Genomic DNA, 22,649 nt, shown 5'->3' on the forward strand with positions numbered 1-22,649 from the left:
GTGGCCACCACGACCAATGCCCAGGACCCTCCCTAATTCCAGTGGTCTTTATCTCCCAACCAGCTTCAGCCATAGCCATGTCCTTGTCCACTCCAGAAACTGGAAGTTGCATTCTCCAGGATTCTGGCACAGCCTCCTGCCCCTCACTCCTTTTAAACCTGCTCGTTTGGCTCGAGTGGTACCCTGGACTTCAACCTTCCTAGGGTCTATTTGACGGTCTGGACCTCCTGTATTCTCAGCATACCCAGGATCACCCTGCAAGCTAGCTAAACATCCAAATCACTCTCACCCAAAGCCCCCAATCTTTCACATCGTCAATTCAGTGTTGACAAGTCTACTACAAATCTGCCTTGTCTATCTTCCATGCCCTACACATATATTCCCCTTTAATATCACCCACCCAATCCCAGCAGACACACACAGCAAATCTTCAAGAGGCAAGAGAACAAGAGAGGGGCTGACTTCTGACTTCTTGCCCATCAATCATAGGTTAGATTATACCTCAGATGGGGCACCTGGGTGACTCATGGTTGAGCATCTGCATTCAGCTCAGGCATGCCTGGGGTCCTAGGATCGAGTCCCACATTGGGCTCCCCACAGGGAGTCTGCTTCTCCCTTTGCCTATGTCTCTGCCTCTCTCTCTCTTTCTGTTTCTCATGAATAAATAAAATCTTTGAAGAAAAAAAAAAGGATTACACCTCGGATCACCACATGCCAACCATTGCCTCCTCTCCATAAGGCATGCCGGCACTCTTAATTCCTCCCCACCTCTGCTATGTGTTCTAGCTACTTGGTCCTTGCTGGTTCTATCTTGTATCTCTGAACTCTCTTTTTATCCCTGATTTTGGCATAAGTAAATGCTTGGGCTTCTCTTATTCTTTAAAAGCTATCCTTTAGCAGTAGGTTCTGCACTAGCACAGTCCAGTTGTGTTTCAATCACATGAGGAATTCTCTAGATAATAGACTAGATAATACTCTAGATAATAGTTTTATCTACATTCACTGTCAACACTTCCTTAATTCCCACTGCAAACCCCCATCCATTATAATATGGACTTTGTCCCCAGCACTTCCCCCAGAGCTGCTCTCATGGCAGATTCTAATAACTTCATAGTTACTAAATCCAACAGATAGTGTTTCAATCCTTATCTTAAGAAGGAAGACTAGTGCAGTGCTTGGGCTCCAGATCAGGATGCCTGGGTTCTAGTCTTGGCTATACCACTTATCAGTGTGTGAACCTGGGCAAGTTATCTTACTGCTCTGTGCCTCAGTTTCCTCATCTGCAATTACAGTGTCCACTTCTTTGGATAATTTTTCAGGTTAAAGGAATTAATGCACTATTTAGAACAATGTTTGGCACATGGTAGGTACTCAATGTGTGCTAATTATTATTATTAATACTTGGATCATTTTTTATAATTATCAATGTTCATAGCTTCTTCCTTTCTGGATCTCTCTTGTTTCAGGCTCAAGTGACACTTCATTCTCCATTTTTCTCACAGAACTGGGATAACATCATGGTAGGTTTCTTTGTAAGCACTCCTCCTCCTATAACTATCAAATGTGAGGTTCCCCTACTCATGTTTTCACTGAACACATTCTTCCTCCAATGGCTACCAATTTAGTGACAATCCCCCATCGACAGTCCAGTCCAATTTAGTGACAGTCAGCCCCACTCCATACTCCTCACCAAACAGCAGTTTCACCCAGCTAAGAGATCTGTATTTTCATTCAGATATTATTACACAGATGACTCAACCACAATCTATATGCAACTGATCTGAACAGCTTCCCTATCAAATTGTCTCCCCTACTGCCCAACAGGCTATCTTTCCTGAAACATGGGCCTCACTGGGTTGCCCTACGACCCATCCAGTTACTGAAGACTGGGATTTGGGCATCTGCCTGGGCTTCTCCTTCTGACTCGCTCAGTATTTTCTTTCTGATTCTGACTTAGTACTTCTAAATCTGGCCATGTCTTTCTAACTCTGCTATTAAGTTGAACCATATGAGGCAATCATTTTGTAGGTCAAATCCAGTTTGATTCTAGTCCAATGGCTCTGGTTCAAATCTTCATTATTCTTCATCTCTACCACTTCAACAACCTACACAATGGACCCTTCTCCCTCCTTTCACTTCTCACCTCAAGCCTATGGATAGAATGTAAGATGGGTGATGAGACCAACAAGAAAACATTCATGTGGAATCTTTCTGTGGCCCATGTGGTCACTCCAAGTTAATGGATTCAGAGCCCAGCAGTCTCAGGGCGGACCCAGAGCTCCTCAAAAGCTATAATGAGAGAACAAGGAACTGGTAGAGAGGGTGGTGATGGTTGTGAAGAGGCAGCTTCCTTGGGTGGTAAGATCAATCATTAAAACCACACACATAACTGCCTGGGCATATGTAAAATGACTTTGGGATGGCAGTCACATTAAACATAGAGCAGCTGACACTAGCATGGCAACCGATTTGGAAGAGGGGTTTATTAAGGTAACAGGGTCTTTCAGAGACACAGAAACAAAAATGTGCAGGGAATGAGGAAATGTCTGCAGAAATAATAGGCTACCTGAAGGATAAATGCCACAGCTTGCAGAGGAGAAAGTCAACAGAAGACTTTCTATAAAGAATTATGTATCTAATTATGTTTTCAATAGCTGAAAAGGAAAACAAAAGCAAAGGCCATAGGAAAAAAATAAAATAGAACACAGAAAATACATTTAAAAACACAAAAGCATTCAAACTGTGTAATAAAAATGACAAAAGAAAAATTATTTCTGTTGTGACAATAAATATAAATGGGTTAAAATAGAGAAAAGGTCTCAGACTGTCTAAATAAATAAAATCTAATTGTACACTATTAAAGACCTAACACAAAATGACTCAGGTAACTTAAAAATAAGCTGAACAAAGGCATAATGGGAAAATGCAAATAAACAGAAAATAGTTGTAAAAATATGTAAAAGTGTCAAAGTAGAATTTAAACTGGAAAAAAATAAAAACCATTAAGTGGATTATGAGGTCTTTATTTTTAATGCATGAGTTAAACTTTAAAAGAGAAAATGATGGGGGGGGCGGGGAATAAAACACAATTTGAAAATTTTAACTCATGTCCCAGACTCTGACCAAATAGAAAAAACTAAAGATTTAAGTATGTACATAATATGAATAATAATGTATTTACTAAATACAGGTTATTTAACACAAAGATCAGATGACAGGCTAAAGACTAACTTCGATAAATCTCTCAAAGACAAAAACTGTATAGGTCTAGGTCTAGTATTTTTCTAAGTTCTCTAAGGCTAGAAATTAATGACAAAAGCTTAAAAATAAATTTCTTAAAATTGAAATATTATATATTTGTATATATAATACCTCCCATAATGACTAAAATTTCAAAGTATGTTTTGTATGTTAACAAAAGTCTGAAACAAAATTAGAAGCCAATGGCTAGTTGAGAACAGTATTTATAACATCTAGGTCAGCTAAACGATAACCTGTTTTGTGTCAAGAATTCTTACTAATCAACAAAATAAACTCTCCAAAAGAAGAGTTGGCATATGACTTCACTAGATAATTCACAAAAGATAAAGGATGGTAATAGTCTATGAATAAATTTTTAAATGATACCAGGAAGATTATGGAGGATATTTTATTCTTTGAAATTTTCTAGATTATCCAATTTTTTTGCAAAAAATGAGCTATATTTACAACAAAAAGTAAGTGCTTTAAGGTACATTACATTTTTGTAGCCCTCTTCATGCTGTAGTATCACTATGCTATATACCACTGCAGAGTTAACTCCACTATAGTACCTATCACCCTATCATACAGCATTATAACTGCTTGTTCCCAAATAATCTTATTCCCTAAACTCTAAAACTACTGGGAACAAAATCAAGGTCGTCATTCATTCATTTAACATTTACAGAGACCCTCCACTGTACCAAATACTGGGACATATTCTAGGGTTATGAAAGTCAATGAGATGACTAAGGTCCTAACTCCAATGAACTTCACATTCTAGTGAATAGAAATGGAAACTAAATAAATACATAAAATTAAACTCTTTTATGATTGGTATTATGAAGGAAATAAATAGAATATTGCAATTAATTAAGAGGAGGAGGGTCTACTTTACTTAGAGTGGTCAAGAGAGAACCCTAAGAGATGATGATACTTAAGATGAGACTATTAGGATGAAATTGGCCTATCAAGAAAAAATATGGTGGCAAGGGCAAAGGCCACGAGGCAGGAAAGCACTGGGGATAATCTGGGAGCACAAGGATGAAACTGATGTGGCTCAGATACAGTAAGTAAGCTAGAAAGGCACAAGGCAAGGCTGGAGCATTAGCAGTGGGGTCAGATGAGTCTTACAAGACATAGCAGAGGGCCTGAATTTTCCTCTAAGTCACTGAAAGGTTTAAAGCTGGAACGTGACATAATCTAATTTACATTCTACAAAAATCATCCCGGCTGTGGTGTGGAGATGGGTTAAAATAGATAAGGATCAATCAAAAGATAAGGATGGCTGTGATGATGGTGGTGGCTATGGAAAACAAAGATGTTGGCTGGTGAGGTATTTTGAAGGCAGGTATGAGATAACTGCTGTTGGAACAAGAGGAGAAAAGTGAAGGAAAGTGAACTCAGTGAGGACTCTTCAATTTGGGGACTGAGCTCTTAGGTCAATTCTGGTGTCATTTATTGACATGGAGAAGATGACATGATGAACATGTGTGCACGGATACATAGGCAGGGCTACTTCAGGATTTCTTTTCGGTCTTACTAAGCTTGAGATGCCAAGTAAACATCTTAATGGACGTGTTGGGTAGGATAATGGCATTCTGCTTTTGGAGCTCATGGGTTATTTAGGACCAGAATTACAAATATGGCAGCTTTGGCATCTAAATGGCATATAAAGCTACAAAACTAGGTGAAATCACCATAGAAGGCAGAGTAGGTAATTCAGAGAAGAGAGCTTGGGCTCAAGGTCAAGTGCTAAAAGCCCAATAGAGGATTTTTGGGGGGATGTTAGAGATTGAGCATAATTTTAGGTAGAGGGAAATGAATCAAGGTAATAGGATCCAACACAAAGGGATGGGGTGAGGGATCAATGAAACAAGCTTCCAGAAGGAGTCGTCAATTGGGGTCAGGACTCCAATGAGGGATTAGTATTGAGCAGAAACGGTACCTCATCAACTGAGACTGAATTATAATAAAAATAACAAAAGCAAAAATATAACCACAATTTATAATAAAGGTTGGCAATACTGACCATTTATTATATGATCTTGACCCAGTCTCTCAAAAGCCCTAAAAGGTGGGGCCAGCTGCATTACCAAAGCTCAGAAAGGGAGCCAGAGGCAGACTGGGAACCAAAGCCCTGGGCTTCTGGCTCACAGCACACAGCCACACCCCCTACTAGGCTTCAACGGAAAGCAGTTCAACTCTCATTTAACCAAAACACCTGGTTAAGTAGAATTCTAACTTTTTTCCCAGTTCGTCAAAGTACAACTTAAACTCTTCTAACACATGGGACCGTTTCTCCCATTATGTCCCAGTGTCTAACCCATGTCATATCATTTTCATTCATGCAGCCATGAATGAATGCAAGGCTGGTCAGAACGGGTGATAGTGAAACACACCTTTGTTCACTGTTCTCTCTTCCTTCCTCTGCAGAAATAAGAATTCTAGAATGAGATAGGAAATCTTTGGGACACCTGGGTTGCTCAGCGGTTGAGCATCTGCCTTTGGCTCAGGTAATGATCCTGGAGTCCCGGGATGGAGTCTCACATCGGGCTCCCTGCATGGAGCCCGCTTCTCCCTCTGCCTGTCTCTCTCTCTCTCTCTCTCTCTCTCTCTCATGAATAAATAAATAAAATCTTTTTAAAAAGAGAGAGAGATAGAAAATCTTTCTTTTATCAGAATTCCTCTTGAGAATTTATTTTGTGAAGCATCAGGATAGGTGAGACTTGGGTTTCTCAAACAGGGGGAAAAAATACCCCATAAGAAACAAAGGAAAGAATGCTCTGGTTTTCCATTAAATGAGTTAATAATCATAAAGGTTTGTAATATATAGGGTAAGATGTTAATAAATATTGTTGTTATCCTTGTTTTTACTCTGGGGAGAGTGATGGGCAGTAAGAGGAGAAATGCCAGGGAATGGTGGTAGGTCTGGGGAGGGAAAGAAGCTATTGGACTGTCCTACATAACTACCTCCTGTAGTCCACATCTCAAGTTTCCACTGAAGTTCCTACACTCAACCGACTCTGATGTGAGTCCTGACTGTCAGAATCTGGCACAGGCTGGAGTCAGGTCCATGTGGAGTTACATGGAAACAAAGAGGCACATATGGTGGCAGGAACAAAGGGAGGTGGGAAAGGTGGTGGAGAGGAAGTACAGAAGCACAGACAAAGAGACCATGGCAGCCCACAGAATCCTTGATGAAGTCTCCAGACTCATGAGATATTAGAAGGAGGGTCCACAGAATTTTTATACCACAGGGCAGGCTCTGGAGACACTGAAAATAAAGGACTTCCCAAGGCAGAACTGAGTCCCCTGCTGTCACTGCCCCCGTCACTCTGAGCAAAATGTTCACAAAATGTGCAGGAGCCAAGAGGCTCCCGTCTTTGCCATGCCACTCCAGAATTATAATTTTTTTCTAATAAAAATCATGCAAGCTGCCATGAGATAGACCCCCTCAATGCCTGGAGAATGAGGAGTCAACAACACAGACGTAAGATTGGATATTATCAGAAACAGAGCCAGAGATAAAGGAAAGGGAGAAAGTCCATGCTGGGCCCTCTAAGGCCTACCTGGACCCACATGCTGAGGCAGGTCCCCTCCACACTGAACTCTCAATGAGGCTGGCACTAAGGTGAGTATTGTAGAGGCTACTTTAATGCTTACAGGGAGTAGGAAGGCAGGGCAGAGAGTGAGCAGAAGTAGGTCATGCCAACACCCAGGGATGCCTCATGTCAGAGGGCAGGGACCCTGAGAGGCAGGGATGGGGCGGAAGGCCTAGGCTAGGAAACCTGCCTTCTCTGCAGGACATTCTTCAACCCCAAGGCCACCACATGGACCTACAGTCAACTACACACGCCCCAGTCTCTAGAACCTTAGAGACCCCCTAGTACTTGTGTGGAAAAGCACAAACCTCTCTCTATGCATGAGCTGTTGGACAAAGCCAGGAACTAATTTCCCAGGAGAGGCTCAGAGATGAGTCCCTCTCAACCTCTCCAAAAAAACCAGGTAGGATGCATGCTGGGAGAAGGGATGGATAGGTCAGGACTTGTTTAAGGAAGCTGGCACTTTATCCTCCCCTTTTGTAGTCCTTGAGCAGAGAATCTCTACAGCAGAAGTTTTAAGGGGCTGCAAACATTTTCTCCAAAGAGAGAAAAGATGTTGGCTCACCAGCACCCCTCTTAGGAAGACAACCACATATTTTGATGAAGAGGGATTGCTTAGGGTGAAATCAAAAGAGTCTCTCTCCCACCTCAGCCCCCGGAGGCCTGAGTAGGACAAGGAGGAGGGTTTACTGCTCAGTGGAGAGGGGTGAAAGGAAATGTGTGTGGGGGGGTGTGAAGGGCGGGAGATGGGCTCCCTCTGTGAGATGCACCCCCAGATCTGCAGAACTGCATGTGAAGTCACTAAACTTACAGAGTGCCATATGCCAGTGCCCGATCCCTGAGAAAAGGCCTGGACTTCAAGTTCAGCTGAATCCAAGCCTGGAAGGCCCTAGATTTCATGTATCTACATAGCAATTATAAGCACTAAATAAAAGGCAACTTCACCCAGGCAGGTGCTGGAAAACAGAGTGAGCAGGTGGCTGTAAAACTTATAAAAAAACTTCTCTTTTTTTTTTTTTTTTAACCCTTGGGACAGAACAGTTCAGAATCATTAAAAACATAAAATAGAGTTAATATCACCTGCAAGGGGGCAGAAATCTAAAGTACAGTTTAGGCGGTTTTAATAAGCCCCTGCTCCCCAGAGAAGAGGCAGGTGTGGAGGTACCGGGCCAAGGGACGTTCATCCCTGGCCCTGCTGAGACCCTGGCGCCACAGAGCCCCAGTAACAGGAAAGATGAAATTTCCCTGTTTATTACAGAGCTAAAAGTCAATTTTGGAACTATGAAATATGACTTTAATAAATGAATACATAAGCCATCACGATCTGAGTCCCAGCACTGCTAAAAACTAAAACTGTATTTAGTCTGCAGAATCATACATATAGGACCAGAGCTCAGGGTCTGATGAATTTTAAAATCTACTCTGTAAGTGTCTTTGAATCTCCTGACGGTCCCCTCATCTCTCCCCTGGATGTATGTGTGGGCAGTGACTCTGGGAGCATGTAGGTGCACTTGTGTGTGTCTGGCCATGAGACTATCCATTAGTGGCTGTGTGTGTGCGTCTATGAGTGAGAGAGAGAGAGAGAGAGAGAGATTTATCTGTTCTAAACTGCTGCTTCCAGTACATTAGTGGTTTTCTCACCACAAAGCTCAGAGCAGAGGATATAATGTGTCGTAATGATGCTGCAGTGGCCAACAAGTTGGAAATCACAAAATTCTCCCAGATGAGGTTGCTTATCACAGGGATGATAACTAACAGAGGACAGCTCAACTGCGGTGGGGATCTCTGCACAGAAGGCACCCTGCCTCCTTCCTCTTTTCCTGTTCCTCCTCCCTTCCTTCCGAACAAGTGCTGAATCCCTCCACAGGCCTGACATGTTAATATATACGCTATCTCATTCAATCCACTAAAGAACCCTTCATTGTACCTATTTCCTTCTTCATTTTACAAATGAGAGAACTGACTTAAAATGATGACAGGATACATCAAACATTACACAGCTAGTGAGAGGAAGATTCTCATAATGCGCTTTTAACCCCTAAAGCAGAAAACTTGAGCTTGGAGTCAGAGGACCTAGGGAGAATTATGGGAACCTCAGTTTATCAATAATATGCCCTGCTCTAGAACAGAAGACATGTTGCTCTCCAACACAAGGAGATACTACATAGATAAATGAAAGGCAATACACTTACCACAGAGCTGGGACAAAAGAAATGCCCTCCATATCCTACCAAAGAGCAGGGCCAGCAGTGCTACTGTTCCTCTCCTGGATTACTTTTCCTGCTCCTTAGACTTGCACCTATAGCCCTATCCTATAATCCATCTGCGTCGGGCCCTAGATAGGGGTTTCTTTTTTTTTTTTTTTTTTTAATTTTTTTATTTTTTATGATAGTCACAGAGAGAGAGAGAGAGAGGCAGAGACATAGGCAGAGGGAGAAGCAGGCTCCAAGCACCGGGAGCCCGATGTGGGATTCGATCCGGGGTCTCCAGGATCGCGCCCTGGGCCAAAGGCAGGCGCCAAACCACTGTGCCACCCAGGGATCCCTAGATAGGGGTTTCTAATTGGAGCTCTGACGCCTCACTGGGGAAACCCATGGCCTTACAGACACAGTTACTTTATACTTAGTTATATGGTGGGGAGGGCAGTCTTGAGATTAGGCATCCAGGTTCTGGTCACAGCTTTTCCAATGATTTGCTGAGTGCTCTTGCATTTCAGTATCCATCTCTAGACCTCAGTTTTACTACCTACATCAAGGTTCAGCAAACTATGGCCTGGAGGTCAAATCTGGCCCACAACTTGTTTTTATACATAAAGTTTTATTGGAACACAGCTGCATTTACATATTATCTATGGCTGCCTGCATGCTCCATCTGAAAGGACTGTATCACAGACACTGAACTGAAGGATGTCTCAGAAGCTCCCAGCCACTAGCCTTGCCAGCTTCAGGTCCATTTTCTGCCTCAGACCCTAAAGAAATTTCTCTAAAATGCAGATCTGACTATGTCGCTTTCTTACTTAAAACCTTTCAACAGTAGGCTTGGAGATAACCACAAAAAGGCAGGAAGGATTTATAGGGGTGATGAAAATGTTCTAAAACTGCTTTATGGTGATGACTGCACAACTTAGATTTACTCAAAATTACTGATAACATAATTAAACGGGTAAATGCTAGGATATATAAATTGTACCTAAATATATAAAGTTGTTTTAACAAAAAGAAAAGCTTTCTTGGGTCCCAGGCCAAGTGGGCACAGAGCTGTGCTCCTCCAGGCGTGCTCCACAGACTGCCAGAAGCCTGTGCCCTGGGTGTTCTCAGCACACAGTGGCGTAAGTAGGTGGAGTGGGAGAAGTGTTTGCAGCAATGTGGCACTGCTGTGACATTTTTACTACAGTCATGAAAGTACTGGTCCACAATGAGTTGAAAGGGAAAAACTGTTCTTTCGCAACAGTTGGAGTAGCAGTGCTGCAGACGAGGGATTCCCCTGAATCTCCTTGGCCTGGCATTCGAAGCCAGCCATGACCAATTTGCCTCTGCAAGCTTAACTCCCTGCATTATCCCCTTTGTGACCTACCCTTAAACAAGTGAGAGTTTCCAAACTCTGCAAAACTCACTCCCTTCCTCCTGCAGTCAACGGCATGTACCATCCCTGACAAAATCAAATGCCTTTTTCCTTCCTTTTTCAGTAATTATTTATTCATACTTCAAGACTTCACCTGGCTGCCACCTCTGCCTGGAAGCTTTCCCAATGGCTTTCCCCCAAACACCCTTTTCCCCAGAGGTGATCTTTTGACTAGTTATCCCAGCTCTCAGAACCTCAAATTTCTTGTCTGTAAAATAAGGATAATAATAGTATGTCCCTCAACAAATCGTTGTAAGCAATCACTTTATAAAAGGCTCCAATGTCTCTGTTCCCCCCGGCATCCCGGAGAGCCCACTATGTCCCACTCTACAGTAACTGCTTAATGATCATTGGTCTCCACGTCCCAAGCAGGACCTCCAGGGAGGCAGGTGCCCTGCTAGATCACCTCTGTACCAGCAGGGCCACACTAGGAGAAGCTCAGGAAACATGAGGTGCACAATAAATGAGTAAGTGAAGTCCTTTCTTAACCTAACAAGTCTAGGGAAGGCAAGAGGTACAAAGATTTAGGATTACTTTTCAAAAAACAATGAAACCATAGCATGCCATACCTGGTAGAAATGTGGCCAGAAGGTGCTGATGGCAAGCTCTGCCTTCACCCAGCCCTCGGTGACGACCCCAGACACGTTCCAGACAGGGTTCCCCTGGGGCCCGCCGTTCACCTTTACATAGACATTCAAGGCTCCTGGGCTGGACCTGTCACGGCTGGAGAAGTAGTAATGGAAATCGATACAGTGGGTGTCATTCTCCTTCAGGGTTGGCAGGAGAAGGTGGGCTTTCTGGCCAGAGGCCCTCCCAGAGCTGTTCACCATCATGAAGGATCCTGGAGACCCACAGAGGGGATGGGAAGTAGAGACAAAGAAAGAGAAAGAAAATCCTCCTGATCATCAGTCATACCCAAAACATGGTGGTCAGAAACCAAGTCACTCTAGGAGGGCCTGACTGATCCTGAGGAAGCCACAGCCCCTCTTTCTTCTTCTATAATTGGGACTTTTATAACTGCTCAGCAAGGCAGTTTAAAAATTAAGAGATGGGGGCATCTGGGTAGCTCAGTCAGTTAAGCAAGCAACTCTTGATTTAGACCCAAGTCATGATCTCAGGGTTCTGGGATCGAGCCCCACATCAGGCTCCAAGCTCAGCACACAGTCTCCTGAGAATTCTCTCTTTCTCTCCCCCTCCCACTCTCCCCACATGTGCTTTCTCTCTCCCTTTAAAATAAATAAAACCTTTTTTAAAAAGTAATAATAAAAATTAAGAGACCATAACACGTATGAATATTTCTACAAAGTAGACAGTCTATAAACATTTACAGAAAAAACATTATATCTAGCAGGTCCTAAAGGAAACATGGAACAAAACCCCAGGAATACAGTCAAATGCAACTTCCAAGAGTAAAATGTGACATACAAACCTTCGGCAAGCTCAGGCTATCTCAATGGAAGCAGCAGCTCTACAATATAGGAAGTGTCATTCGAACACGATCACAAGGACTACAGCATTCAGTACAAGGAATAATTGCAAACTATCCCTTAACACTGTATTCAGCACAGGGAATGATTCTATATATCATAGGAGGGCATATAAAAAGTAGTATAAACTCTGAAGAAATGTGAGAACCAACCAGAAGATACTCAGCCTGGAATGGAGGGTAATACTTGCTAGGTGTCTTTTTAATATACTATTCAATTTCATCTTCAGAATGACCCTGGTAAGTAGAGGATTTTCGTTTTATTTAAAGACTGAGTAACTTGCCCTGGGCCACACAGTCAGGAAGGGATGGAGGAAACCTAGATTCTCTCCCACTCGGCATTTACACTATTATTCTGCAGAAAATGTCACTACTGTTTTTCAAGCACTAAGCAGGCTGCCAGCCCATAGAGAGGAAGTGAGCATCTTTGGAGTTGCTTTGACAGATTAAATGGTTGTTTCTAGTTCTTCTAGTTCTCCCTGGATCCATGTCCTGGGCCTCCCCGAAGAAGCAGAGGGTGTGTCCCCATCCCTTGACTTTGGGCTGCACTTGCTTTGGTCAACAAGATGTCAACGGAATGAATCAAGCAGAGGCTTGAAATGTGCTTGCCTAGGAGGGCTTGCCTTCTTGTGCTACCACCACCTTTCATGAGAAGAATGTGCCCCAGGTAGCCGCTGCCCCTTTCAGCTTGGGATCCAGAACAGACATGTGTGGTGGAGAATGGAGCTCAGCCAGGGCTGAAGAACCAAGCCATCCCCACTGGGCAGCTAGGAGCACAGCCGTGCGGTCAATAAGCCCAACTCAGATCTGCCAGTCCACAATCGATGCTCAGACTCAGGAGTATGAGAACAAATGCTCACTGCTGTTTGCCCCTGAGTTCCCTCTCCATTTGCTGGGCGGCACGACTGTGGCAACTGCTAATTGATAAAGGTGTCTGAGCGGCAGACCTATGAAAAAAACCACAGGAGGCTTATTTCCATTCAAAGGGCCTTCTAACAATGGCCCCGAGACAGAGGGAGTTCCCTGCCACTGCAGGTGGCTAAACAGAGGCTGGACAATGGGAAAGAAATCTAAGGAAATCCCGCGACCAACTGTGAGGGTTGAACTTGTGACTTAAAGCCCTATGATGCTATGAACTGAACTGCATCATAAAACACAGTGGATAAACTCAGGGGATCTGCGATGAACATTCCCACCTCAAAAAACACTACTGCATTGAAATCTTACTTTAACCACTAAAATCTTACATTCAGGATGAAACCTTAAGACTGCTTATCCTCAATCAAGATGAGCCACTTCGAGAAGCAGCCTCATTTATTCACCCTAACACCCAGAAGACTAAAGCTAGTAAATGCCAGGCAATCTGTTGCATGTTGGGATTCTAGAGGGTACCAAGCACTCGTAGCCAATCCTCCCTGGGTTCTGAATGAATTTAAAAATTGACACAGGAGGGCGGGGGGCATCTGGGTGGCTGAGTTGGGTAAGCATCTGGCTCTTGATTTTGGCTCAGGTCGTGATCTCTGGGTTCTGAGATCAAGCCTGGTGTCGGGATCTATGCTCAGTGTGGAGTCTGCTTCAGATTCTCTCTCTCAAACAAATAAATCTTAGGGAAAAAAAGACATAAGAGAGAGAGAGAAGGGGGAGAGGAGGTGAGGGGAGGGGAGTTCAAAACTCTCTATTTTATTATTCACAGAACTGGATTAGGAAAGTAACTTGGACTTGAAGCCAAATGAGGCTTCCTGCCTTTTCTTCTCCGTACTAGCACACACAGCAGCTGGCTGGTCATGGACTTTGTCCTGCCGACTCTACCCAGATCCCTACGGTCAGAGAGATCCTCGAGGGATGGCCACACAGGGCCCCTGGATAGGCTCACCCTCAAAATGAGCCAATAAGAAGCAAGCACTAGGCTCCCAGTCATTCACCATCCCACCAATCAGAAAACCATCTGCCTCCTAAGACAAGGGCCACTGAAAGCAGTGCAGAGGCACATCTCCCCTCACACCTCCATGTTTCCAAGAGTTTCCTTGTTTACTGCCTGGCAGTAACATAGGGTAAGTAGAGAGATGTCCCTTGTCAGATGTAATCTCTGTAATTATCACAACCTGCCCAGTGAGGCAGCAAGGAGGGAATCTCTGCGTGAGAGAGCACAGAAAGAAGACTGAGCTAGCATCCATGCTTGTATGTGTTCATCTGCATCCCACAGGGTTCCAGAAGGTTTCCTGGGGACAGATGAGTGAGATCCCACAAGCCCCATGAAGCTTGGGTGACTGCCCCTTCCACAGAGGTATGGCACAGCTATGGGTAGAGAAGGCAGCCTGAAAAGCGAGCAGTGCCTGGCTCTCTTCACTCCGAATCCCACCATGCCCCGTGGACATTGCAGCTCCTGCCCTCCTGGCAATCCACCCAGGCTGCCTAGAATCTGCAGCACCGAGAGTCTGGAGGGTTTCTCTTCCACCAGCTCAGGCTCCTACTTCTTTTCATCCCAGTTCCAATGGTGAAGCAAGCTCATGGAGGAGGCAAAACCACAAAACCTTTATCCACTCCCAAGAGTCTAGGGCTACCTTTTATCTTGCTGCCCTGATGACTGTTGGTAGAGGATGCTTCAACTCCCCGAAGACAGAGCTGGTGAAAGTGCTTTGCCCTCCATCTACCCTCCATTTGGAGAAATTGCTGGTTGATGGACAGATCTGTCCTCTTGGTTCTGGGCACACAGCTGGAACACATTCCCCAGCCTCCTTTTAGAGGTTGGTGGGTCATGCAACTGGGTTCTTTCTAGTCAATGGGGCCTGAGTATGAAACTTTCAGGCTTGGTTTATAAAAGCTACCTCCCCTCACCCCAACCCCCATCGCTCTTGCTCCACTATCTTGTTTCTCAAAGGATGGTCTCTGAACAGGGAATCAGCACCACCTGGGAGTTTGAAAGAAATGCGGCATCTCAGGCCCCACCGCAGGTCTACTAAATCCAAATTTGCAATTTATCAAGATCCCCTGGTGATTCATATGCACATTAAGGTTTGAGAATCACTGCTCCATTGTCTTTCTCATCCACCAGCTAGCTGAAAGCATAGGCTTCCCAGAGAAATAGAACCCAATAAAAGGAGTCTGGTTCCCTGAATGACCATGACCATGAGGAAAGGCCACCCACCCATTAGGAACACTCATTTTGGCTTTAAGGAAACAAGGAATACATGGTTATTGGGCTATTAAGCCATTGAAATTGTGAACTTCATTTCCACAGCTAGCACTATTGTTTTGGCACCCCTATAGAGCCCTCACTTCCTCCAAGTCCCATTATTTAAGGGGATACGATGAAAAAACAATAGTTAACTAGGCAAAGCTGCAAGACACACCAAATAGGAACATCAGTAAGAGCAGTGTCCTACTGCAAACAAAAACAGAAAGAAAGAGAAAGAGAAAGAGAAAGAAAGAAAAGGCACTCTGAGCATGAATTCTTGAAAAAGCAAGAAATATCTTGGATCTTCATTAAGATCACCTGTCTTTGGTGGGCCAGAGCTGGGTGGGGTCAAGGTCACAATACCACTATCACCCTGGCCCCTCATGTCTATCTAGGTGACTTGCTATGCACGCCCCAACCTTTAGACTAGACAGAAAGGTATGTGTTTTGCTGTAAGGCTCAGTGAGATAGACAAGATTAAAAGAAAAAAAAAAAAAAAACCCTAGAAGACAAAAAATGATGACTGCCCACCCCACCACTCCCAGCACAGCCTACCCACAAAGGCAGGAAGGGCACAGGCCAGAAAGATACAGCAGGAGGGAGTCCTGCTCAGGAATGTGTTGGTAAAACTGGAGGAATGAGCAGCGCTGCTCTAGGAGTCTATGTGACAGGTGACAGGGTGAAAAGTCAGGATCAGCAGGTGGCACACCCAGCAGGAAGGAAGAGAAGACCCTGGGGAGACACCCACAGCAGCAGCTGTGCTGAGACTCTCCTATGGCTTGTGATAGTGGGCTTTCCGGACGAGTCCAGAAAGGGCTCCTCTGGACATGAAAAACAGCCAGAGCAACTGATCCTATTACTCAAACTAGGGAGAGCCTTCTAAGGGCAGACAGAGGCCTGACAGTCAAGCAGGTAGAAAGGCTCAGGGGACACAAGATTTAGATCCTGGTTTAGTGTTTTATGGCTGCTGTAACTAATTACCATAAACTCAGTGGCTTAATAGAACGCAAATTTATTCTTTTATGGTTCTGGAGATCAGAAGCCTAAAATCAAGGTGTTAGTAGGGTTTCTTTCATTCTAGAGACTTCGAAAGATAATCTGCTTCCTTGTCTCATCCAGCTTTAGAGGCTACCCACATTCCCTGGCTCCTGGCCCCTTCCCCCATCTACAAAGGGCATCACTCCAACCTCAAGCTCTACTGTCACCTCTCCTGTTTCTGATTCTGACCCTCCTGTCTCCCTCTTATAAGGACTTACACACTGCATCCACCCAGCCAATCAGAATAATCTCCTTGTTGCAATATCCTTAATTTTTTTTTTTTTTTTTTTTGCAATATCCTTAATTTAACCACACCTGCAAACCCCTTTTGCCATATAAGGTAACATATGTACAGATTCCAGGAATGAGAACATGGTCATCTTTGGAGGACCACTATTCTGTTTCCAGACATTACATTGACATGAACACATATGTATTCCCAAGCCAGTGAACCAGAGATACAAGGATGACAGACTCATTCAAGGCCAGCTTGGGGTACACCATCTAAGGGTCAGGGACACTGGGGGAATCTGAGAACTATTATGTGAGTGTGGAAGATTCCTTGAATCATCAGATCCTCTCATCACCAAAGTCTCAGAAGGGGAGCATGAGGTAAAAAGTAAAAAGTGGGACCATATCATTTGACTCTCAATCTATACAAAGAGAGAGACAGAGAGAGAGACAGAGAAAGGTTGGGGACTATATAACCAGGGAAGGTCTACCCTTCAGCAGTAGAAACTCAGCAGGTCTACTGGCCAGCATGAGCATCATGGTCACACACTGCTCCTCAGACACCACCATGTGGTTACCACCGCCCCCCCCCCCAATCCAGGTTAATCTGACTGATGATCTGTAGGAACTGTCCCTGTGGTTTGGCCACCCAATATGCAAACTCCCTCCCTATATTCAGGGAACCAGTTTGAAGCAGAGCCTCCTTTCCTCTCCAGAAACAGAGAAGGCCAGATGCCCCCTTCCAGCCTGCTCTGCGGGCTAAGACTCAGGCATACATTCTGGGTTCCACCAAGCAGGTGTACCTGACTCCAATTTCTGAACCAGAAACAAGTGACTAAATGAGCCCTGGCTCAGTGGACCAGACTGAGAGAGTTCACTATGTTACAGGGAGGGTGGCAGCAGTGGACGATGATGCCTCTGAGCGGCACAGGCAGCAAAATCACAGCAGACCAAACAGGATCCCATCTCATATACCCCAAAGGACAGCTCTGGAGTAGAGCACAGACATAATTACATGGCATGGAGAAGGGTGATGAACTCGGCCAGGCGGGTCAGGGCATCTTCCAGGCTACACAGATGTGTGAAGCATGTGAGGATGTGACACTTTACAGAGGGAGTGAGCACATCATGAACCCTGACAGTGGAGTCTGGCTAGCTTTACACCTCACATGCACCTGCATGAGCTCGGGCTCCTAACAGTCCTCCCCATGGCTTGCTGAAAGCCCTCAAGGGACATGCTCCCTGCCAGCTGAATGGACAATGCCAGTGCCCCTGTCCTCATTCCACTTCCAAGCACAGACCTCTTGAGTGGCCCTCACTGTCACCTGTGGTTTCTCAGGGATGAGCAGACCCTTGCCAGTCTCTCTGCTGAGGCACACACTTGGGGACACTCAATACAACTGCTTTGGCCCTGAAGTCAATAAGGTTCAAGAGAGAACTCTTTCTGCAAACATACATGGCTTTTTTCCCTCCTTTCTCCATCAAGGTGCAGGCTCACCCAGCACCACTGCCCCCCTATATTGCACTTGGCATCATCCTCTGGGACAGATTTTCTCCTCCACTGTGGCCTTGAAGCCACTCCTTGCAAGAGGCCCCCTGCAGTCTGTAGGACATACCTGAATAGTCTCATATCCTAATGGCATGGGGCTCAGTTCTCTCCCTTCTAGCACCCCATCCCGGGAATATCCTCAGGGATATGTTAGTGTAGATCACTGGATGTGAAGAGATCCTAGAAGGTATGTGGCTTAAATTCCCCCCATCAAGGTCATGTGAGCCTCTCCTCTTTCCCTGTCGGGATTCCTTTCATGGATGTGTGCCCGGTGGTAATTTGGGACAGCATTTCAAACAGAGGGAACAGCATGTGCAAAGGCCCACACACTGGCAGCCAGAACATGCAGCAAGACAAGCACAGTGTCTTGCAGGAGAGTGGGATCCACAGCTCCCTCCATATCCATCTTACGGAGGTCTGGCCACATCCTCCGCAAAAGGAAGGAAGCCGTATCTGAGTGGAGCCCAGCGCTGCTGTTTCAGAGATTGTTAAGGCTTGAGAGCCCTCATCCACAAGCAGCTTGGTGGGGCCCTCTTTGATCAACAGGTTGGCTTAATTAATACCATCCCGGGGCTGTCAGTTTCCCAGAGATCAAAAATAAGCCAGTCATTATGCCAAGATCAGTCAGAAACAAGAAAGAGGAAGACCGTAAATATGTTCTTTTCCCTTCTCCTTTTTCCCCCCCAAAAATCCACTGACGTGATAAGGAACATAAAACAGCATCAGTATCCTCATAGTTATTATACATAGTGCCGAAAACTGTGGAATTAAAACAGGAAGTACTCTCTGGCTGGCCATAAATTTTGTATTTTTCCCCTCCGTGCATAATAATGCCTTGATACGCGCCCCGTTATTGATGTGTCTGCAACACAGATCCCCTTTTTGGAGGCAAACCGCTTCTCCATAGCAGATGGCGGCTATTGTGTTTACACATGAGCACCTCAGGATTGCATTTCCTCACGTCGGCAGTAAAAAGAAAGCCCTAATTGAGTTTTTAATGGCTTTGCACATTGTTCATTAAGATTACATGAGTGTGCTCAGGCGACTGGCAGCTGAGGGCCTGGAGCTCCAAGCGCTCAGAGTTGTCCCTGCAGACAGGTGGCCCCGCCAGCTTCCAGTGTCAGCACCTATGTGAAGGGAGTGGATGGCAGCAGGGACCCACACGCTGCCCGGAGCCAAGGCAGCTGTGATGGCACGGAGCAAGGGCTGGATCTGCAGTCAGGAGAGCTGGCTTTCAGTACCACTCCTGTTGTTTTCTTAGTCGTGTGACTTTGAGCAAGTCAATAAAACTCACTGGGCCTCAATGTTCTCATCTAGAAAATGGGGTAATGAAAGCTACACATTGAACTTTTCTGTTGTCACTAAATCTTAAGTGAAAAACTGGACATGACATTAAACGGTGATGTTAAATAATGAATGGCCAGTAGCAGATGTCACTGTGCCTGATGCAATTTACACTGAATGTTACTACTAAACTTGAGAACTCAGTGTATGCCAGGCATTGATCTAAGCATCTGTTAGCATCCCCGGGAGGTGGTGCCATGCTATCACTGTTTTAAAGCCAGAAACACTGAGGAAGAGAAAGACTTCCACCTACACAGCACTCATCCACTCCATGGTAGGCAGAGTAACAGCCTCCCAAAGATGTCCACACTCTGGTCTCCAGAACCTGTGAAAACAGTACCTTAACATGACAAAGGGGAATTAAAGTGGCAGGTGAAAGTAAGGTTGCCTAGCAGATGACCCTATGATGGAGGTGGCTTATTCTGAACAAGAGAGACAGAAGAGGCAGAATCAGAGAGGGATTTGAAGATGCTATACTGCTGGCATGAAGATGAAGGGAGGAGCCATGAGCCAAGCAATGCAGGAGGAATTTTTCAGAAAAGGCAAGAATACAGACCATCCCCTAGGGCCTTCCAGGAAGAAGTACAGACCCGTGGACACCTTGATTTTTGTCCAGTGCAACCCATTTAGGATTTTGGACTGCCTGAACGATACAATAATAATAAAAAAAAATCTGTGTTAGCCACTGAAGTTGCCATGATTTGTTATAGCAACAACAGGAAACTAATACATGCTACAGATTTCCCAGCTTCTGGGTTTTGCTCAGATGGGGCTATTCCTGAAATCCACACAGCCCAGCTCAGCCATGATCCTTCACCAAACTATTTAAATGCCACTTATGCTTGGTGGCTTTCACTAATGCCCAGAGGATACTTATTCCCACACTGCTGACTCTATATGTAGCTCTATTATATCTATTCTGGACAAGGCTACTTTTAGAAGACCAGAATGCTGACGTTTGGCTATCTGGTCACAATCTAAAGAGCAGGAGACACCAACCCATCCAAAGACACAATGCACTCTAAAGAAAATGCAGGTGGAAGGGAAGCACATTTCTATCAACGCTATCCAAGAATACTGTCATTAAGCCATTTGTAAACACGACAGTTTAAAATAGCCAGAAGAACAAACATATTATTCAACATCGTCCATATTATCAATGAAAGCAACCCAATTATCATGTGTCAAAAAAAAGAAAGAAATTTGCTTCTTTTCTAATACACCAGAAAATAGGGAGGAGGGATTAATTACAGCTTAATAGATACATAATATCTATTTAAAACAAGAAATACCTCCTGAAGTTTCAAATGAATCGAGCATTGTGAACATTTTGTCAAAGTCAATCTGTGTGAACCAGTAATAACTATTTCTGTAATCATTCATTCAGACCAGTAAGTTGGGGTTTACACATTTCATATGCAAATTTGTTAAGGCAATTTTCCAAGAAACAGCTATCTGATAACCCATGTAGGTATGGATGATGTGGTTTAAAAATGGAATTAAACCCAGGCAATTGGATGTGAAGGTGCTGCTGGAAAAGGGTCTACCATGGACGTGTCTCCCCAGAGACTGGGCACATGGGCTGCCTGCAGTCCTTCCCCATTCCTGAGAAAAGGATGAAAATGGAGAAGAAGGAGAGAGAAAGAGTAGCAAAGGAGGGAGAGGAGGGGGGAAAGAAGAAGAAAGCAGAGGAGGACACAGCAGAGAAGATGAGGGAGGAGGAGTGAGGGAGGGTGACAGGGAGAGAGGGAGAGAGTGAATCAGGGAAATACAAGTGAGGAAAAGAATACTGAGCAGCGAGAAAGGGGACAATGGGAGAAAGATGGCAACAAAGCAATAATATGGAAGCCGTGTGCCACCCCTTCGTTACCTCTCATCCCTTTCACTCCCCAAACAGAAACAAAAGCCTTATACCCAAGGCTTCTAGACCTTACCATGATCTTGTGATGAGAACACACCCACATAAAACCCTTTGGGGCACCCCAAGACCTAGGCTATCCGATTTACCACCTCATAGCTCACCTCCTCCAGCATCTCAGCAGAGCTCAGCATCCCAGCAGGAAAAATAAACATTATCATCAAGAAGACAATGGAACCTGATGTGTGACCCAATGAGAACTCTGCTACATGAATGTGGGTGAGACTTAAGGCTTGTTCCAATTGGTCTTCACTGTGGGAAATTATCACAATGCTTTGGGCAAGGTCAAGATAGAACTGAAGGGCAGATAATGCACCTCTCCCTTCAGACTCCCACCCCTCTCCTGTGTTCCTGGTTCCAGTCACACAGTGCCTCTGGGAGCCTGAGAGCCAAGAATTCATCAGAGAGCCTTCATCAGAGGTGTACAGCTAGTGAAGCCTATGGTTCCAAAGTTTTACAGTCACAGGACTAGTTAGTGGTAGGCAAGGAGCCAGGACTGGCTTGGATTTTCTATCTAGGCTCCTTCTACAGTGGGGGGTAAAGGAGGAGAGACCCTTTTCCTTGGGTCTTGTTTCTGGGAAACACAGTGATGTTTGCATGTTCCCACAAGAGCTCCTTTCCCTCAATCACACCAGCTAATTAATAATAATAACAGCAGCAGCAAACACACACTCTCACATGTTACTTAGATGCATTCAATTCAATACCAGCCCTGACGGTAGCTGCTGTTATCACCCTTCTCATATAAGTGAAAAAACTGGAGCACAGAGAGATTAGGTAAGTCTCCCAAAGCCACACAGTAGCAGAGCCAAGATTCAAACTACTCATCATTCAGCTCTCAGGCTCCTGCACACAAGCAGAAGGGTGTCATGTTTGGCGGCAAGGAGGGATAGCATGCTCCCTGGGGTTAGCTGGCTGTGCCCTGGGAAGCAGGGCACAGAGGGGCAAAGAGTGGGAGGAAAGAACAAAAAGGAAATCAGTTGTCAGGCTGCTGCCATATTAAGAGTAAAGAGAACAACAGGGCTGCCTGTAACATTGTCAGACCCCAAATTGTTCCTGACATTCATTGGGCTGAGTCCTTTGCTTCTGCAGCTCTAAATCTCTTAAATTGAAATGACATGGAACTAAAATATATATTTTTTTTAAATCTCCAAACTCTTCACACATCCATTGGCATGATAATATTTTGATTAGTTACATTTATGCTCCAATTACACTCACAGAATGTTCAACTGTGTCTTATATATAGCATGTTTGCCATGCTCCATGGAAAATACGGGATTATTACCTCGTATATTTGCAATGGGAAAAGACACAAATGGAAGTGGAGGGGAAAAAAAAAAGCAAAGCGAAGAGATGACTAAGCCTGTTAAAATAGTGCTGTCTTGCCTTCACGTTCCTAAATTGGGTCACTGCTATTATTTCCCCAGCTTTAAAATACC

At 44.6% G+C, this 22,649-nt stretch overlaps 1 protein-coding gene across 13 annotated transcripts in view; it reads right to left on the reverse strand.

Moving 5' to 3' along the window:
* PTPRT (protein tyrosine phosphatase receptor type T) overlaps window positions 1-22,649 on the reverse strand; it is a 1,044,320-nt gene that overhangs the window by 698,406 nt on the left and 323,265 nt on the right. For all 13 annotated transcript variants that reach the window (XM_035705859.2, XM_049100205.1, XM_049100203.1 and 10 more), the window contains exon 3: window positions 11,036-11,307. In XM_035705859.2, the coding sequence (XP_035561752.2) occupies window positions 11,036-11,307 (272 nt within the window). The remainder of the gene's footprint in view (window positions 1-11,035; window positions 11,308-22,649) is intronic.

This window comes from Canis lupus, chromosome 24 (assembly GCF_003254725.2).
Source record: "Canis lupus dingo isolate Sandy chromosome 24, ASM325472v2, whole genome shotgun sequence".
NCBI classification, from domain to species: Eukaryota; Metazoa; Chordata; class Mammalia; order Carnivora; family Canidae; genus Canis; species Canis lupus.